Consider the following 18,206-nt stretch of genomic DNA (forward strand, 5'->3'; position numbering starts at 1 on the left):
TATTTTTGGCAAGTTGTGTTTCGCATGGATTTTACTTACAAAATAGCAACACCAGTTCCCATTATAATAACACTTACTCATCGCTAAAACTGAGACAAGAATAAGATAATCGAAATAAATCTCCACTTTTTTAGGAGGTTTAAATATCAATTTGTAAATAATTTTCTTTTCCATTTTGTTACGCATCACGACTACAGCCGCCCCCCCCCCCCCACCTCTCTCTCCATGCTAGAAATGGAACCTCGTACCTTTTTTTCCTGTGACTTACCTCACAAGTGTTTCATAGTCTTTGCCAAGAGAGTCACAACGTAATTGTATCAACTAGATACAAAATGAGACAATTCCAGATCTTTTAAAGGGAAAACACCCTGTTCACTGGATCGTTGCACTGCAGTCTGTCGCTTTTGTTGTTGTTTTTATTTTACTTTAATTTTGTTTTCTCAGTTTGTACGGTTAGAAACACACTTATTCTTGGACACAGTATGCATTGAGATACGGACAGCTGGTTACCTCAAGCACATCTAATCAGAGTAACATATCTTATTGAGATATGTAGGACATTTAAATGTCGCATGCACGTAGAAATCAGTCAAGTATAAGATCAATTTATTCGTGCGTCAGGTAACGAAACATCCGCCCAGCTGAGCAGAGTGCAGTCTTTAATTCCAAGGTCTCTGCATAATTATAGTTTCTCTTGGGATGATTTAACAGACTATCTTGTTTCGAGTGCAATTTCTGTAAGGTATAGAACATATAATTCAGACTACCGATAGATAAGAGTATTCTAATCGAAACTTTGTTTTTCAGTACTGTACGAAATTTTTCCCACTTGGCAAACGCGAACAACAAATCCAATAGGTTTCAGTTGTGGATCAGTTCCCGTGTATGTGCTTGCACTTCGCTTGCGCGTGATACTTATTTTCGTCGGCCGTTTTTACATGTAACTTTTCCCTAGATGCGTTAGTGAAAATAACCCCTTTAACATTTGCATACAACATGAATACATGGATGTAATGCTGAAAGTGTAGAAGGAGTGAGAAATTTTGTTGTTAGATGTGAGACGTAGAGCCGCCATATTCCCTGTTGTTGAAGAGCTGCTGAAAGAGAAGCAGCTGCTGCTTTCTGTCGTTACTTGTGCTGCTTTTATTATTATATAGTACGTTGCGAACAGGAAATTGTACATTTGGACGTTGGCTTGAATTTGCTCTCTGTCTTCTTGTAAAACCGTTTTGAGAGAAGCATTTTGTTGACAAGATCGTGTATTCCCCTCTGCGTAATTTTTTTGTTAGACAGCAGGATAAATGAACAGGAAATTTCCCCGCATGTTCGGCATGAAGTAATGACAAAGGTTCATTACACCTGAGAATATTACCTTGTAGTCCATTAGAAAAATAATTTTGGAGTTACGGTAAAAACATTTGTTTATTGATCAGATTCACTTGAGAGGAGAGTTTAAATCGACCTCGCAAGACTTGACCCCAGGAAAGAGGAATTATATGTACTATTCCACTGTATAATACAAAACTGTTCTTTCCCAGTACATAATTAGCCAGTGTCGAGCAGTTATTACGATCGCAGCATGGCTATGCAGCCTTCCAGCAGCGCCGTTAGAGCATTGTCCTTAGAGTACCGAGGCCTCCAGGAGGAACCTGTCGAAGGCTTTTGTGTCAAACTCGTCAACGAGGACAACCTCTTCGAGTGGGAGGTCGCCATATTCGGACCACCAGACACACTTTACCAAGGAGGATATTTTAAGGTGAGAAAAGTTTTGTATCCAGTATAATGCCAGCTATTTGATGGTTAGGATAGGCCTAAGTACGGCCTAATTGCTTTTTAACGGTAGGCCCAAGCGCAACCTATTTGCTTTTGTATATACCTCGTGTCACTGCAGAAATATTCAGAGATTTAAATATTGAAAATCCTCTTCGTTGTAGACCCCAAGAATGGTTTTTTTTGTGGCTCATGCCGAGAAAAACAAACTTAGGCTAATTAGGTTAACCGAGACCCACTTATTACTAAGGTCATGGCCGCCAAGAGCCAATACTGTTCTTGGGGCAGTGAGCAACAAGGCCTAGGCCTTTAAAAATCTAATTCCCTGGCAGTATAGCCTGCATTCATATAAGTCTACCAAAAGTGATGTCTGAGACAATCGCATTTAGGCTTGTGACACTAGGATAATGCTTTGGTGATGAGTGATTGAAATGAGGACCAGAACCGTAGTAAACGAATTTTTTGGCTCCCTCCAGGGCACTAGTTCCATTCCTCCTCCTCCCCCACCTCCAACCTCACATTGGACGTGAGTAGCTGAAGGTAGGCCAGAATGCATTAACCCAGATGGGAAAGTTTATATAGGTTACTTGCATGAAGATGATGTGCTTATCATGAAAACCAGTTTTGTGAACCAGGCCTGATCCCAACCGATTTCAAAGTATCATAGCCCATAGCCAGGAAACTTCAGACATCCATCTGTTGTGTCTTTTCAAAAGGCCTCAACTTCTGTGACACAAGGGGTACATCATGACAATTTTACTCAAGCAAATTTATGTTGTAAAGTTTGTCATCTGGAGTCTGTTTTGCAATATGGATTTGTTTACCTGTATGTTCAAAAAGTTACAGAGTAACTGGTTTAGAATTTTTGTTTCCCCCCAAGTGTGTTTGCTCTTAAATTGTACGTTATTGTTAAACCTGCAAGAGTACAGTGTTGCTTTACTTGAATTTTATTGTAGTATTGTGTTTATATAGTTGGGGAAGTGTCGTCACCATAAAAGAGAATGAATTCAGGGAATGCATCAGGTAGATAGCCTATATTTTTTTATATTTTTCTTGTCAAGTGCAGTAATCAATTTTATTTTGACTACATTTAGTTGGTCCCAGTATGACAACTGATTTTTTTTGGGGTGTAGGAAAACCAGTCAAGTGAATTGCACCACCAGGAATGATAAAAAATGCATGTCACAAGAAGAGATTTCTGAAATATATACAGTTTACAAGGGTAAACTGTAACAGTCCCCCAAAAGAATAATTAAATCCAGAAGATGTGGCATTAGCAACTAGCTGTTGGGATGCTGAAGTAGAACCCACATCACCAAAAAAAAAAACAACCGAAAATATACTCATGGTAATTATTGCATAACCTAACCCAATCCAGGACATGTGTTCTTGTGTGAGGCAGTTTTGAATCCTTCCCTTACCATAGGCATAATGTGTGTCTGTTATTTTCAGGGTTTCATCCCACACTAACCTAACCTAACCTAGGATGCTAGGTCCTACCGACTGGGACTTGCTTAGCTCAAACACTCCCATAATTTGAGCAAAAAATGTGGTTTTGACATGATTGCATTGTAACCCAACCTGGCATGCTTGGTCCTTGTCGTTGCATATGCTTAACAGGATTACTGTGAGTGGGGGTAGATCAAAGAATATGGTTCAGCAGTAGCAGAGTCTACTATCCATACAGGAAGCTACTTTGGTGCATGTGTAGTTTGGGTCCATGCAGTTCTGAGAAAGCAAGCAATCATTTCTATTTCTTATGCCATAAAAAAAAACCCTCCTAAATGCAGTCATGAGAAAACCACCAGCACAATGTTTTGACTTTATAAGGATCTTCACTGAATGATTGCAAGGACATTAATTCAATCAAGTTCTAAAAAAAAAACCAAAATGCTTTTGGCTTGTTTGGCATAAGACTATCTAAACAGCCTTGATGTGAGATCCATGGTGATACTGAAAATAGGTTGGTGTAAACAGCTGGGAACTTAACTTTGAGTTTATGAAAACTTAATTGATCTCTCATGAGGGGCAGAGGCAAGGGCCAGATCATTGTACAATGCTGTAGAGTCTTAACTCACAAATCAGCTCCCAAGGGGCCCCCCCCCCTTTCCATCCAAGCAAGACTAAGAACCAAGCATTGGCTGCTGATGACTCTTCAGATAGACTTATGTGCTCCCTTCAAACCCTTATCCCTGGCACACAATAGACAGTACATCATGGTGCTACTGAAATCTACCCATGAGCAGGGTTAAACTCGGTGCCAACACTGAATTTCATGAGAAACTGTGTAATTACCATGACTAAAGTAGGCTACCTAATTATTGCCGTACTTCAGAGGTCAGAGGTGATTAAACAATTTTGTGTTATAGGTGCTCAGTTTCCCCAAGAGTTCATCATCAACCTCACAGAGTTATATGAAGATTTGTGAAAGAGCAAATGGTGACTAGGGAAATTCACAAATCCTTCCTACATTTGGCTAAATAGCAGATATCTTACTTCTTAATATCTTGCCTCAGTTTCCATAAGGAAATGACAGATATGCTGTAATTATAATCATATGACTGGTGGTCTTCAATTCACTGTGAGCAGAAAATTATCAGCATTACCTTAGATTCTATTACAGTATCTGCATTTTGAGTGGCAACCAAGTTGTTTTTGTATGTAACAGTTACCCCTTAACTTAACCTTATACCTGTATCCAACTAGAGATCACAGTGGGAAACTGTTTTTTTTTATACCACAGGTCATGGATGTAATAAATAAGAATACCAAGAAGAAAAAAATCATTAAAATTAAAGAAATATGGCAGCAGTAATGACAGGGATACTGTGAACCCCAACAACTTAGCCCAGCACTTGCATACACTGGGGTGGTTGGCAAGCCTTGGGAAGCATACATACATGCACACTCACACTGACTCACCTGTAATTTGGCAGTGATTATTCTACCTTGATCTAAGGTGCTGGGTCGTACCTGTCAGGTGCTGGCTATGTGTAAGGATTCTGCAAGGAACTAAATATAAACATTCACTGTAAATGTATTATGTGAAACTGGTACTACTGTACTTTATTAATTTGACAGGACTGCAATGTACTACTCAGTTGAAAATAAGTACAATGCAGACATCATCTGGCTAGAATTTAAAAATTGAGCTGAGTAGTTGGAATAACTGTACAGGTGCCTTTACATATGTTTCTTGAGTTAGCCAAGACATCAATCCTGGCAGACATACGTCATGGTAGTTCTTCTGTATCTAGTTGTATCTAGTTTTCTTGCAAAATTCCAAGAGATGTACTTAGTAGTATGTGATTACGTATTTACATTGTTTTCTCAAAGCCTTTTTGTTGCTGTGAATAATTGGCTTTGCATTTTCAAAACATGCTTTTTTGTAGATGTTTACCTCAAGTTTTGTTGCTTCATGATACGGTTTTTTTTTTACCTTGTATAGGATGAAGCATTATTTTCTCGAGCCAACTGTACTTGATTTCTTAGGTTATGACATTACATTGTAGTTGTATTTTAGGTATGACCACTGTATTTGTCTTTTTATTTTTTAGATAGGCCTATACATTTTTAAAGTTTGTAGTACAGGTATTCACTTTTTCAAGTATGTAGAACAGGTATTTTAATTGAATTGTATAATGTACAGCTATGGTTTTCAAGTCAACTAGTCTAGATTTTTTGGATATTATGGATTAAATTGACATTTAAATTAAATTTGGTTTGATCACCTCAGTTATCTCATTAGGTTATGTCACCCACAGAAAAGAAACCTATTTCACTGAAGTAATACAGTCCTGTTAAGTTAGTAGATTTTATCCCAATCTTTTAATTTAGGTGTAATTACCTAAAGTGCCTGTAGTGAACCATTTCAGTGTTTCAATAGGAATGGTCAGGAAGGTAAGGAAAGTCAATTTTGACGTGAAGTAGATGAGTGTGGTTTGGTGTGTTTAATTTGCAATTTAGCTAATTCTTATTAAATATTTGGCCCACATTATTTCCCCTGAATTGATTTTTATGATAAGTGTTTGTTCAAGTTATTATTTTTGTTTTTTAGAACATTTAGGGATCAGCACTTTATGCTGATTCATATTAAATATTTGTTCCACATTATTTCCCCTGAATGGGTTTTTATGATAATTGTTTGTTAAAGGTATTATTTTTATTGTTTATAACATTTGGGGATCAGCATACCATGTGTTTGTAGACTACTTTAATGAGATCCATTTTTTGTCCAGATTTTATTTATTACCACATTTAAAATTTAAGTACAGTATCTTTATGTAGCCTATGTTAGCTATATTAAAAAGAACATGATGGGTGCTTTGGTCATATGTTCTAATAGCATTAATGGCAAACTTTTACTAAAAATAAATATATATGACCAATAGAAATGGTTCATGAATATTACATCTTGCTAATATCATGCTGTGAACCAGGTGTGGTTTAGGTGGGCAGAAATTAGAAAATAACTTGAGAACAGATGTGCCATGGAAGTTGAGGCTGGTAGGTTCACTGCATGTGTGGGTATATAATGTCTCTCCAATTACCCTTGCACTAGGTTAGGTAAACTCTTAATTACTATAGTGTACCATGATGTATTACTAATTGTTGCCCTTTTGTAACTTGGCAGCTACATAGATAATACATATACTGTAGTTATAAGTAGTATTCAAAACCACTCATAATTTAGGTAATACATATAGGCCTAGGCCTAGTTATAAGTAGTATTCAAAGCCACTCATAATTTAGAATAAATTAAACCTATATTTAGTGATGGGAAGATTCAGTTTCCTAAGTTAGTAACTATGATGTAGTCTAATATTCAGGCAGCAGTACAGAGTAAACTCTGTTGAGAGGTACAGTCTTTTGATAAAGTGAACATTGGTCATAGTCAATTTTCATCTTAATAATTGTGAGGGATTATGACATTTTCTCGTAGGATGGGTTGCTAACCCTCCTAAATTCTATTGGAGAAGTAAACATGTTAAAATCTAGATAACCTTAATGTGTCAACTGTGGAGCTGCATTTGAAGGCAGTTACACCAAGTGCACTGGTAGCTTCAATTTCTATTGGTTTGCACATTGTCAGTGAGTAACCTCCTCAATACAGTATACTAAAAGACAGTTGATGCAATCAGTGTAACTTTTGAGATTAAATGAAAAGGTGAGGTGTAGGAAATTAGCTTTTGTCATGAAATTGTAGCCCTGAAATGGGATGAAAAAGTTGCTGGTAACAGCTCCTTAAAAGTTTTCTGGTTCACTTGTTAGTGGGTAATATTAGCCTAACTTTTGGCATGAAGGCACATCTGTGCAGTACCTTAATAACATGCAGTATCGGTACATCCAGCAGATTGATAACTCCATAACTCCTAAGTTTAGGACTTGGAGATGCCTGTAGGGATTGTTGTTTTCCTCAGCCTGTTGTATCTTTCATGGATTGTAACTTGACCAGTGTTAAAGTATACCAGCTGATCCCCATGATAGTGAATTGGGCTACTGTTAATCTCATTTAGGTAATGATTAAGTACCTACCAACTAATTGAATTTTGAGAATTTTTTCCCAAAGTGATTGAAACATAGTTGGTTAACGTGAATGTGTTTTTATGAAATTAAGCAAGTAAAATAATCTTTCAGACATATATAAAGCATTCAGCAAGTATAGGCGTCGTAAAGGTTAGAACATAAGCAAAGGTGGTGGTTGTGTAACGTGTTCTTGTTAAGTTTACCAAAGAGAACATTGAGGATAATTGATACCACAAACTCATGTACATTATGTTGAAGTAGTCTGCTTGCAGGGGTTTCCAGACTGAGTTTGCATGGTTTATAGTAGTGATTGCACAACCTTTGAAAAGCAGGGAGGAAACTAGTATCTGTAATAGGAGTACAAAAACATACTTTCCTAAATATTTCAATCATTAGCAAAGTTACCTCTCTGGTAATCCACCAAGCTTGTCATTTTTTTTTTCTCTAGAGCATTCCATTTATTTTGAATTGTGACATTTCTCACCAAATATTCTGGTATCTCATTCACTATAGAATGTCCTTCTCAGCCGAAATGCTTGGGGTTTTGCCTTAAGTTGTATACTGTACAGTATATGTTCATCCATCCATGCATAGAAACCCTTTCCAGGTGGGAGGGCCAGGTTGTTTCTTAACTGATGGAAGGAAAATACTGTACCCTCTGTTGCCTTTTTCTTTCTCTACTTTGTGAATTACAGCATACTACTTACATGGTAGCCTTTTATAAGGTAACCAGTACATAATTGTTTATTGATGTGACTAAGTAGGTTATAATTTAGTAGACCATTGAGCCACAAAATATTTTGTTTTTTCCTCTTCAGTCAGTATACCATATAGTGATGTGCTATGGTCAGTTTGTTTTATGGGGTTCAAAGGATTGTCATCTTAAATTTTTTTATCAGTCCTCCATCTTTTGGTAGCTGCAACTGTATTGTGTTGTACAGTACAGTATACCAATTTGAAGATGTATGGTAGAATCATCCCTGGCCTGGATCATGGCTAGAGGAAGTGTATTCCAGCTACCTTCAAGGCTGTACGGTTAGCAAAGGCTTCCTGTTTTATAAGGACAGGATAGAAGCAGCTTCAAGATTTCTAGAACTGATTGCAACATCATTACAGTACAATCCATCATGAAACATGGTTGTGCTCCTTGTAAGATAGCTTATGGTATTTTAAAAATGCATGACAAGCAAGGAACTTTCACAGTTGACAACATGATGACAAAGTAGGTCAAGGAAAAGTCACTAAATGGAATCATCATCTTTGTCGAAATTTCGAAGTTTCGACAGTCGTATATCTCTTTATTAGGGATGTTCTGGAGTGGTCATTAGCTTTTATGAACCTCAGCTATTCTGTTTTTGACCAACGTAGTTTAGGATGACTGGGGAAGTTTTAGAGACAGTGAAGTACTGTTTTCACCATGACATGGTGCCTGTGAGACGGGCTACCCGGGAATGTAGGTTCCATTTATTAGTACATCTAGCATCAAGGAAGGGCAACACGTACAACTTTCCAGTCTTTTTCATGTCCTTCCATTTGTTAGCATGGTCATTGCTCCAGTTACATTATTTGCTCAAACAAGATGTATAGGCCTGTAAGCAGGAATAAAGTTGGTGGACTAATCCTCATGTCTTTCAGATTTTGATACAAAGGTGCACATGATAGCTGTTCCTGTGTGAAGTAGAAAAGTCCATCAGGATTAATATTGCCGGGTCATAGATTACCTGTAGTGCTATTGTTGCTCTTCCTTGTGGAATACTTTAGTGGCAATGTGATTGTCCCTCATAGGACTTGAGCTGTTGCCCAAGAATTTAATATCAGCGAAAGGCTTAGGATGCTGTTACTTGAGTTATAGCGTCCTAACAAGGGCTCCAAACAACATAATTACCTAATTAATCTGACAAGATGGAAATGGTAAATGAGTCACTTGAATCAGTGTGTTGCTTTTGTCACAAATCGTCACCATCCTCATTTTATAAGGGTGTTATGAGATCACGCTGCTAATTCTAGAATTCCATGAATTGCAGCTCTAAAAATGAGGGATGTTGATCCCTACAGTACCTTGCACGTTTATTTTTTCCTTCAGAAATTTCCAAAAAATGTTCCAGATGAAGGTCTTTTATTCTATCTTGGGTCTGTGCTAGTGTGTGCAAGCATATCAGTCTGGAATGTTTTGACAGTTGGTATTGCCATTGCCACAAAAAGAGTTGGAAATAGTGCTTGTGGGGTTCAGACATTATTGGAACCATATTTTTTCATTTTTATTAAGAAAAATTTATTGTACCCCCATGTTTACTTACCCTTTTTATATAACTGAAACCATATGCAGTGTTTGGTGTTGGTGGTGGTGGTTCACACAGAAATTCTTCATTATTAACATTTTTATGGCAGATTTGCCATTTGCGGTGTTAGGCGTGAAATAGGCTAATCTGAACCCCTTCTGTATTGTACTATTGACTAGAATTCTCATCCAGTTTTTGCCTTCATCTTTGCCCATCCTTCGATTATCCGAGTCCTGAATTGATGTTCGTCTTACTACCTCTTGATTGCCTACATTTCTAGCTAACTACTCTTCTGTTCCCATGACTTACTCAAACCATCTTAGTCTTAGAGATCTCAGTATATATTTTATCTTTTGCAAGTGCCCATGGCTGCTGTGCGGAGTAGTATCATAAATTTTTGCTCCATTCACCTCTAATGGGATCTAGTATACTCATGTTGTGAAGCCAGTTTTATTGGCCACAAATCAATTATCCAATTATTATCGTATATACCAGTAGGCTAGCAATCTCTCTCCACTTCATCTATGTTGTTCCTGTTTCTTTTTTCTTTATGCCTTCTCAATAGTGATTCGCTATATACTACGTCCGCAAGGTAAAACTGTTTTAGATGGTCTTCATCTTCTAGAACATTAATATTCCTATACAGAGAGCACATAACAGGGTGTTTTATATTGTCTAGTATAAAGTATCTTGACCAGGCAGCCGCTCACTGGTTGAGCTACGTAAAAGAAATGTGTTGATTAAAGTGTTTTTTTTTTTTAGATTCGAGATCATTGTGTGAAAAATACTCATCCAAAATATCAAGTAGTTCCTTTTCACTTTACGATTTCAGCCACGATAATAGGCATGTGATGGCAAGGATGATGGTGTACATTCAGTTAAACCCAGTAATGAATTCGTATCACGCATGTGAATACTCGTGTTGCTTGTATGGTACGGTAATTTTAGAGCCTTGAGATTGACTCGGATGATAGTTTCTTATTCAGGGTTTTTTGCGTTATTTGTTGTTCATATAGCCTAGATATTATATGGTAGTAGATCGTGTTGGTAATTATTTTAACAGTGGATTTAACGCCACATCTACCTATAGACGCCTTTTGATGACGTGATTAACATAGATTTAACGGGATTACATAGTAGATTTAACGCCACATCTACCTATAGACGTCCTTTTGATGACGTGAGTTGTATTATAGTAATAAAACTGGTAATGTGCTTCACACAGATACCAAGCAGCGCGCGTTTGTTAAAGGTCTCACGCAAGCACGCCTCTCATTTTAGGCAAGCGCATTACTCACTACATGAAACCTTAAGTGACACTAACCTTGGTGTAAATGCAAGTTATTCATTCATGCACGTCTGAGAGAGAGAGAGAGAGAGAGAGAGAGAGAGAGAATTTGATTTCGAGAAGAGTATGAGACTAGAGCTTCGTGACGTGAGTCATCGGTATGGCAAAGACCTCGCCAGCCAATAATGTTGCAGAGCTTTGCTCATTTCCAGTGAATCAGAGTGAATGGGTCATAATACTGAATGAGGTTTTTTATTCCTCGTGGAGGACATCGGACGCTAAATTATTTCAGTATTTCCTCGTGTTTGTTGCCGTATTAGAACTGTATTTTGCGGATGACTATCGATTGATAGACAATAAGCTGCATGCCTGTTGCCGGTTTTAAGTCTGTATTGGTGTCAGTCAGTTATCCACAAGTTTTTTTTTTATAGTTTTCTATGAGTCCGTGGCTGTTTGACCTCCCAGACCAAATTGTCACGTAAATACTCACATCATGATTTAAATTTTATATTATTAAGTACAACGACGTGGGTGTTAGAGGCAGCACGAGAATGAAACCGTTTTGATTCTCTTTTGGAAACCTGAGTTTTCTGAATAGCTCATTTTTTTTATTATATAAATCTTAAATCAATGTTCTAAGTTTGGCCTACTAGACCCGGAAATGTCTCCTTAATGTGTTTGCGGTCATACCTTTAGCTCTATAAGTTACGAATTTTACATTCGTGTTGTAGGTGGCAATGTGTGTTTTGTGTTATTGCTCTTGACTACTTAAGTCTGTTCGCGCTCTTTTTTCAAAGTTCGGTTACTCGCAAGACTAATTGTCATGCCCGTGTCTCGTGAGGGTGGTTTGTGGGTGGGGAGTTGGAGGTTGGTGGCCCTAGATAAGAGTTAGTTTTTTTGTTTATGTAAAAAGACAATTTACGATTACCGTAATACAGTAGAATTGGCGTCTTCCCAACTCATTATATAACTTGAACTTTGAATGACTCTCTCTCTCTCTCTCTCTCTCAGAAAGTACTTCCTCCCATGCAAGTTGTAGGAGAGGTTTCACAAATTCTCATTAACTTCAAGTGTCATTACCAACTAAGGTTCGCGTGTGTCTTTCACATTATCTTGGACTACTTTGTGGGTCCCTATTTCAGATTTCTTAGTTTATTGCAACAAAGGGATCCCTTTTAGGCTAATCCCCTCTTGTACAGAGAAAGAGTAGACAATATTCTTTGGAGTGACCATTCTGGAAAAGTCTAGACCTTGGAGTGACTTTATTAAGTAGAACATTAAATATAAACACAAGATGTAGGTGTGACCTTTGGAAAGGACCACACACTCTACAGTCTACACCAAAGTCCTTGAAGTGACATACTGAAAAGTCCAGAAGAACAGGGTAAATGTCTGTATAATGACCTTTTGAGAAGACTAGAAAATATAGACAAAGGCTAGGCAAGGGTCTGTGGAGTAACGCTTCGGAAGTTAAACCAGGAAGAAGGTTCTGTGGAATGACATTAAAAATAAAAAAAGGATAATGATTATGTGTATTGGCCTTGTCTTGAAAAGATCACTTGTGATATGGTAGGCTTAACATAAACACACACACACACACACAGACGTAAACTTGGCCCTCGAAGTGAGTCATGGAACCTCTTCGCGACCTGCCACCGTTTCCGTTAGCTCCCGTTGGTTCAGGCCAGGCGTCCGCGTTCTTTTATTCGTGTCTCGCCTACTGAAGTTGCTTGATTGAGTATTAGGTCGCGTGTATTTGCTCCGCCGCTCCTTGTGTCGGTGCCTTTCCTCCGTGTCTGCTGGATTACGCCAGCTTGTCGGTCAGGACAATCTCACTAGTCTTTGGTGGGATATATGCTTTATTTACAGAACGCCTTACGTGGGCTTATTTAAACGACACCGAACACTTCCAGAGTTGCTGTGTCCACAGGCTTTTATCTAGAATATAGTTTGCAAGGGGTTCATTAACTAGTACAGCCAGTAAACACTTAGGTGATAATAAATGCACAGAAGAGATGACAATGTTTCAAAGAAAACGCGAAAAGGGAAAAAGGAGACTGGACAACACAACCTTGACCGAGGAAAGAGAGCCTACTTAGAAAGTACTACAAATTTGAGTATAGAATTTTAAGAGTGCATTAAAAGTGCGTAATTTAATCACAGTAGAGGTGAAAACTAAAAAATCTATACATGGCGAGGAAGCCCAGCTGCAAGGTAAGATGAAAAACTAAATCTTTCAAAGTTTTAACAAGCATTCTGTAATATAAAGAATTAATTTAAGTTGATAAACAGATTGACGCACAGTAGTCCAGTTCGCATTCCACAAATTGAATGTACTTCAGAATACTAAAGGAACATTTCAGTTAGGCCAAAATGTGATAACTGAAGGGATAACTTGGTTTCAAACCAGGTAGGATCTCATGGTTGAACCGAATATACAGTAATTTGTAGTTATGAAAGGTCGATCTTAAAGGCTGGATGTGACTCTTTTGCTCTTTTAAAAGCCGTTGAGATAGCGAGTTGTAAAGTAACTTAGCTTATTCAAGTTATTAGTCATATCCAGTGGGGGTGTGTGTGTGCGTAGTGCCCGCTCGCCTACGTAATTGGGAAGAGCAGTGAGTAAGAGCTCTCTCTCTCTCGTTTTGAACTTCCCTGTGCCTGTCCTGAGTCTCTCGGCACATTCCCATGACTCACGGGCAAAAGGATTTGTCATTCTACGTTGCAGCGCGCGCTCTGAAGAAATTCAAGTGAGATAGAGGTCTTAAAAGTTATAGCCAACTTGATTGGCATGGGGATTTGTGTGTCCATATTTTTTTTCCTGTGTATTGGCTTGTGTGTGTTTCTTGTTTGTCCCCTCTCCCCTTCCTTGTCAGTGATATTGTCGATCAAGCACGTGCTTGCTTATTGCATGTTACCTGTGTACGTTTGCAATTTGTGGTTTTCATGTTTCATGCACAGGTATAATCTCTCTCTCTCTCTCTCTCTCTCTCTCTCTCTCTCTCCACGTACACATAAATAGTGTGATTGTTTTTTGAATTGAATAGAATATATATATATATATATATATATATATATATATATAAGATATATATATATATATATATATATATATATATATATATATATATATATATATATATATATATATTATATATATATATATATATATATATATATATATATATATATATATATGAATGTCTTCTTTTCCTGTAATACTACAGTGTAATATGAAAATAAGAAGGCCCATAAAACACTATTTAAACGTTGAAACCATATATTTTCGGGCACTTGGTTTCTGTGCCCCTGTTCACTGCAGAATATGGACAGGTGGAAAGTTACAATGGTATATATACAAAAACATGAAGGTGTGGCCTAGGGCCTGATGTTAAGGGAGGTGGCGTTTCTTAAGATGGAGGAGATTGACCACCTCCCCTAGTGGTTTTTGGCCTCATTAGCTCCCGTTTGGCGATGGATCTGGCGGTCGCGTTCCTCTTGGCATAGATAAAAACTTTTAAACTTATCAACCTCTGTGTAACTAACAACGTGTTTTCTTTCAATGGTAATTTTTACAACAAAAATTTGGTTGTAGCATGGAAGTCCCTCATCACCCTCTAGCAAACTTGTACATGGAATATTTCGAAACAGAACTTTTGTCGTCTATCAAACCCCATAACATGATCGGGCTTTAGATACGTAGATGATATTTTACTTTCTGGGACAATAGCTGGGGGGACTTTTAAGGAATTTTTTTAATAGGCTAAATCTGCCAGTTCCGACCATAAAATTTAAAACAGAATGGGAAAAGGACGGAAAAACTGCCGTTCCTAGATGTACTGATATAAGAAACAGAACAGGTATGCATTTACAGTATATAGAAAACCCACCTTCTCGCTGTCTCCTCACATTCATTTCTTAAGCTACCACGACGTCTCCGTAAAAATCATGGTAGGGGCAACCTATTCTCAGAGGACTTAGATATGTTCAAATGAGTACCTGGATCAAGAATTTAACACGATCCGCCAACACCCAACGCAACTGCTCATATCCATTGGCACATTATCGAGAGGGCTATTAATAAAGTAAATAAAAATATACCACAGAGGTCCCACCACAACAGACAAATAGATTTCAACAACAAAATAAAGCCTCCATACGATGAAAAACATCCAAAAGGCCACTGAGCAACTCAGTTCTGATAACTTTCATTTTCCATTATCCCAAATCCATCGGGGAGTTCGCTCGTTAACGCGCTACTTAAATAACAAAAGGAAGAAGCCGGAGTTTACAAGATACCGTGTAGTAATTGTCATGACATTTATGTAGGCGAGACAGGTAGATCGCTCTCAAAAAGAATAACAGAGCACAAAAGATCAGTACGTTACGCTTCGGAGAGTTCGGGAATTTTTCCTACATATTAGAAATACAGGGCATGTCATTAACTGGAGTGGGGCGGAGTTATTTTCAAGAGAAGCTGTCTGTACAAAAGAAAGATGCTGGAATCTGCTATCATCAATCAAACCAACAATATGAACCTGTCAGAGGACATTGAAATCGACGCCATTGACACCTTAATCCTCGCACCTTTTTGAAGAAGATGACCCAAGAAACGCGACCGCCAGATCCATCGCCAAACGGGAGCTAATGAGGCCAAAACCACTAGGAATTTTGGTCAATCTCCTCCTTCTTAAGAAACGCCACCTCCTTAACATCGGGAGGCCCAAGGCCACACCTTCATGTTTTTTTATATATACCATTGTAACTTTCCACCTGTCCATATTTTCTACTCTCAGTGAACAGGGGCACAGAAACAAGTGCCCGAAATATATGGTTTCAACGTTTAAATAGTGTTTTATGGGCCTTCTTATTTTCATATATATATATATATATATACTGTGTATATATAAGCGTGGTGTTGTAAATGAATTAGGTCTAGTGTAAACTTTGGATTTCTGATATAAAAGCTATAGTATCAGTTAATGTTACTGTTGGGGAAAGTCGTAATGCGCGATTTATTTATTCCAGTAGCAAAGCAAGTTTCGTGAATATCATTCTCAGCTATTGCCTTGTTTGTGTATACATGAATATTCTCTCTATAATAACAAAAGAAAGAAAAATGCATACATGAAAGCTGAATCCACTGGACGTCTGACGTTTTTACAATTGAAGTATGTCACTTGTTTAGAAAACTACCATAACCTGGTGGAATCAAAGTAGAATCCACGGAGCACGTGATTTATCCTCAAGAATCTGTCGTAGTTCAGGTGGAATCAGACCAGTAGCCAATGAGCTCTGATTAATCCTGAAGAATCTATCGTAATTCAGGTGGAATCAGAGTAGAATCGACTAAGCACTGATTAATTCTCTGGAATCTACCGTAGAATCTATCGTAGTTGAGGTGGAATCGGAAGAAAGTCATCTGACCACTGATTAATGCTCTAGAATCTTTCGTAGTTCAGGTAGAATTAGAGTAGAGTCCACTGAGCACAGATTAATCCATAAGAATCCATCGTAGATTAGGTAGAATTAAAGTAGAATCCGCTGAGCACCGATTAATCCTCAATAATCCGTCATAGTTCAGGTAGAATCAGAGTAGAATCCACTGAGCACTGATTAATCCTCAAGAATCTATCTTCATCCAGGTAGAATTAGAGTAAATCCACCGAGCACTGATTAATCCTCAAGAATCTATTGTAGTTCAGTTAGAATCAGAGTAGAATCCACTGAGCACTGACTAATCCTTAAGAATCCATCGTAGTTTAGGTAGAATTAAAGTAGCATCCGAAGAGCACTGATTAATCCTCAAGAATCTGTCGTAGTTCAGGTAGAATCAGAGTAGAATCTACTGAGCACTGATTAATCCTCAAGAATCTATCTTAATGAAGGTAGAATCAGAGTGGAATGCACTGAGCACTAATTAATCCTGAAGGATCTATTGTAGTTAGTAGAATCAGAGTAGAATCCACTGAGCACTGATTAATCCTCTAGAATCTTTCGTAGTTAGGTGGAATCGTAGTAGAATCCACTGAGCGCTGATTAATCCTCAAGAATCTATCGTAGTTCAGATAGAATCAGAGTAGAATCCACTGAGCACTGATTAATTCTCTAGAATCTATCGTAGCTAAGGTGGAATCAGAGTAGAATCCTTTGAACATCGATTAATCCTCTAGAATCTATAGTAGTTGAGGTGGAATTAGAGTAAAATCCTTTGAACACCGATTAATCCTCTGGAATCTTTCGTAGAGGTGTTCTCTATGATATCAGCAATACCATAAACCATATACCTTTCTCATGAAGTCTTGGAGCGATTCCAGCGTCAGCTCGTAACTCGATTTGCTTTCGTTACGTTTCAGTGAATTCTCCAGCGCGATGGAATTCCATCAATTATTTTCCAAGATAAATGCCAGTGTCCCACTCGGAATTCTCCTCTAGCCTTTTACCCCTTACTTCCCTTCCTAGAAATTGTGCAGCGCATCACGGGGATTTACGATTGACCTTTGTTTATCGAGAGAGAGAGAGAGATTTGATTCACCTGGAATGTGACGTCAGGCACGGCTGGAATTCCTAGTGCGTCACGTGAATTATGAAAACGCCTAATTTATTCTCTTTCACAGGAATGGGCGGTTTTTTTATTTGCTTTGCAACGGTGATGTTATGCGAGATATCAGATTCGTACGACTCGGGCTATTACTGATATTCTTGGAACTGGGCTGAAAATGAAGGTGGGCGAATATCTTAATATGACAATTTTGTCCAAAGTGGGATCGGAGCGACTGGTACCCTTAAAATATGATCGATGAAACTGCAGCACTCAAAGTAGGGGAATACGATTTTTTGCTTATTTTTTGTAGTTTAATGATGAGGAGAGATAATTAAAGATATTCACTTTGGTTCCGACCCTAATGTTAGTACCTGAGGTAGTATTTCTTTCTTTTACTTAAGCTAGGAACCCGGTTCACGTAGGTCCATTCCTCTTCTTTAGCCAGCCATGTAAGGCACTACCTCTGGTTCTAAACCGTTTTCTTCCCATCCATCTTCAGGGGTAGGGAGTCTCTCCCTCTCCCCATTCTCTCTCTCTCTCTCTCTCTCTCTCTCTCTCTCTCTCTCTTTTTTTCGTTTTCAGGTGAGTTGGTGCTTAGGCACAACTTATCCTCCTCATCCGCGTCTTTTCTTTTAGTGTTAGGAAAAGAATTCTCTTCCTAATCTGTCTTGCTTTTATTCTCAAGACCTCTGTTCTTTCATTTCCACAACACTAATTTGGTGTTGAGTACCAAAAGCAAAACAAACAATAACTGTGGTAGAGGATACCTTTATGTGCCATTCAGGGACCTTGATAATAATAG

At 38.1% G+C, this 18,206-nt stretch overlaps 1 protein-coding gene across 3 annotated transcripts in view; it reads left to right on the top strand.

The window, feature by feature from the left end:
- The first annotated feature begins 844 nt into the window (after positions 1 to 844).
- The window catches only part of LOC136845215 (ubiquitin-conjugating enzyme E2 R2), a 144,482-nt gene continuing 127,120 nt past the window's right edge, over positions 845 to 18,206 (top strand). The window contains exons 1-2 of one of the 3 annotated variants that reach the window (XM_067115296.1): positions 862 to 940; positions 1,434 to 1,756. In XM_067115296.1, coding sequence (XP_066971397.1) covers positions 1,580 to 1,756 — 177 coding nt within the window. In that variant the 5' untranslated portion in view covers positions 862 to 940; positions 1,434 to 1,579. Of the gene's footprint in view, positions 1,757 to 18,206 lie in introns of all 3 variants that reach the window. The other 2 variants (XM_067115304.1, XM_067115290.1) reach the window with 2 other exon arrangements.

The sequence above is a fragment of the Macrobrachium rosenbergii genome, chromosome 2 (genome assembly GCF_040412425.1).
Source record: "Macrobrachium rosenbergii isolate ZJJX-2024 chromosome 2, ASM4041242v1, whole genome shotgun sequence".
Taxonomy (NCBI): Eukaryota; Metazoa; Arthropoda; class Malacostraca; order Decapoda; family Palaemonidae; genus Macrobrachium; species Macrobrachium rosenbergii.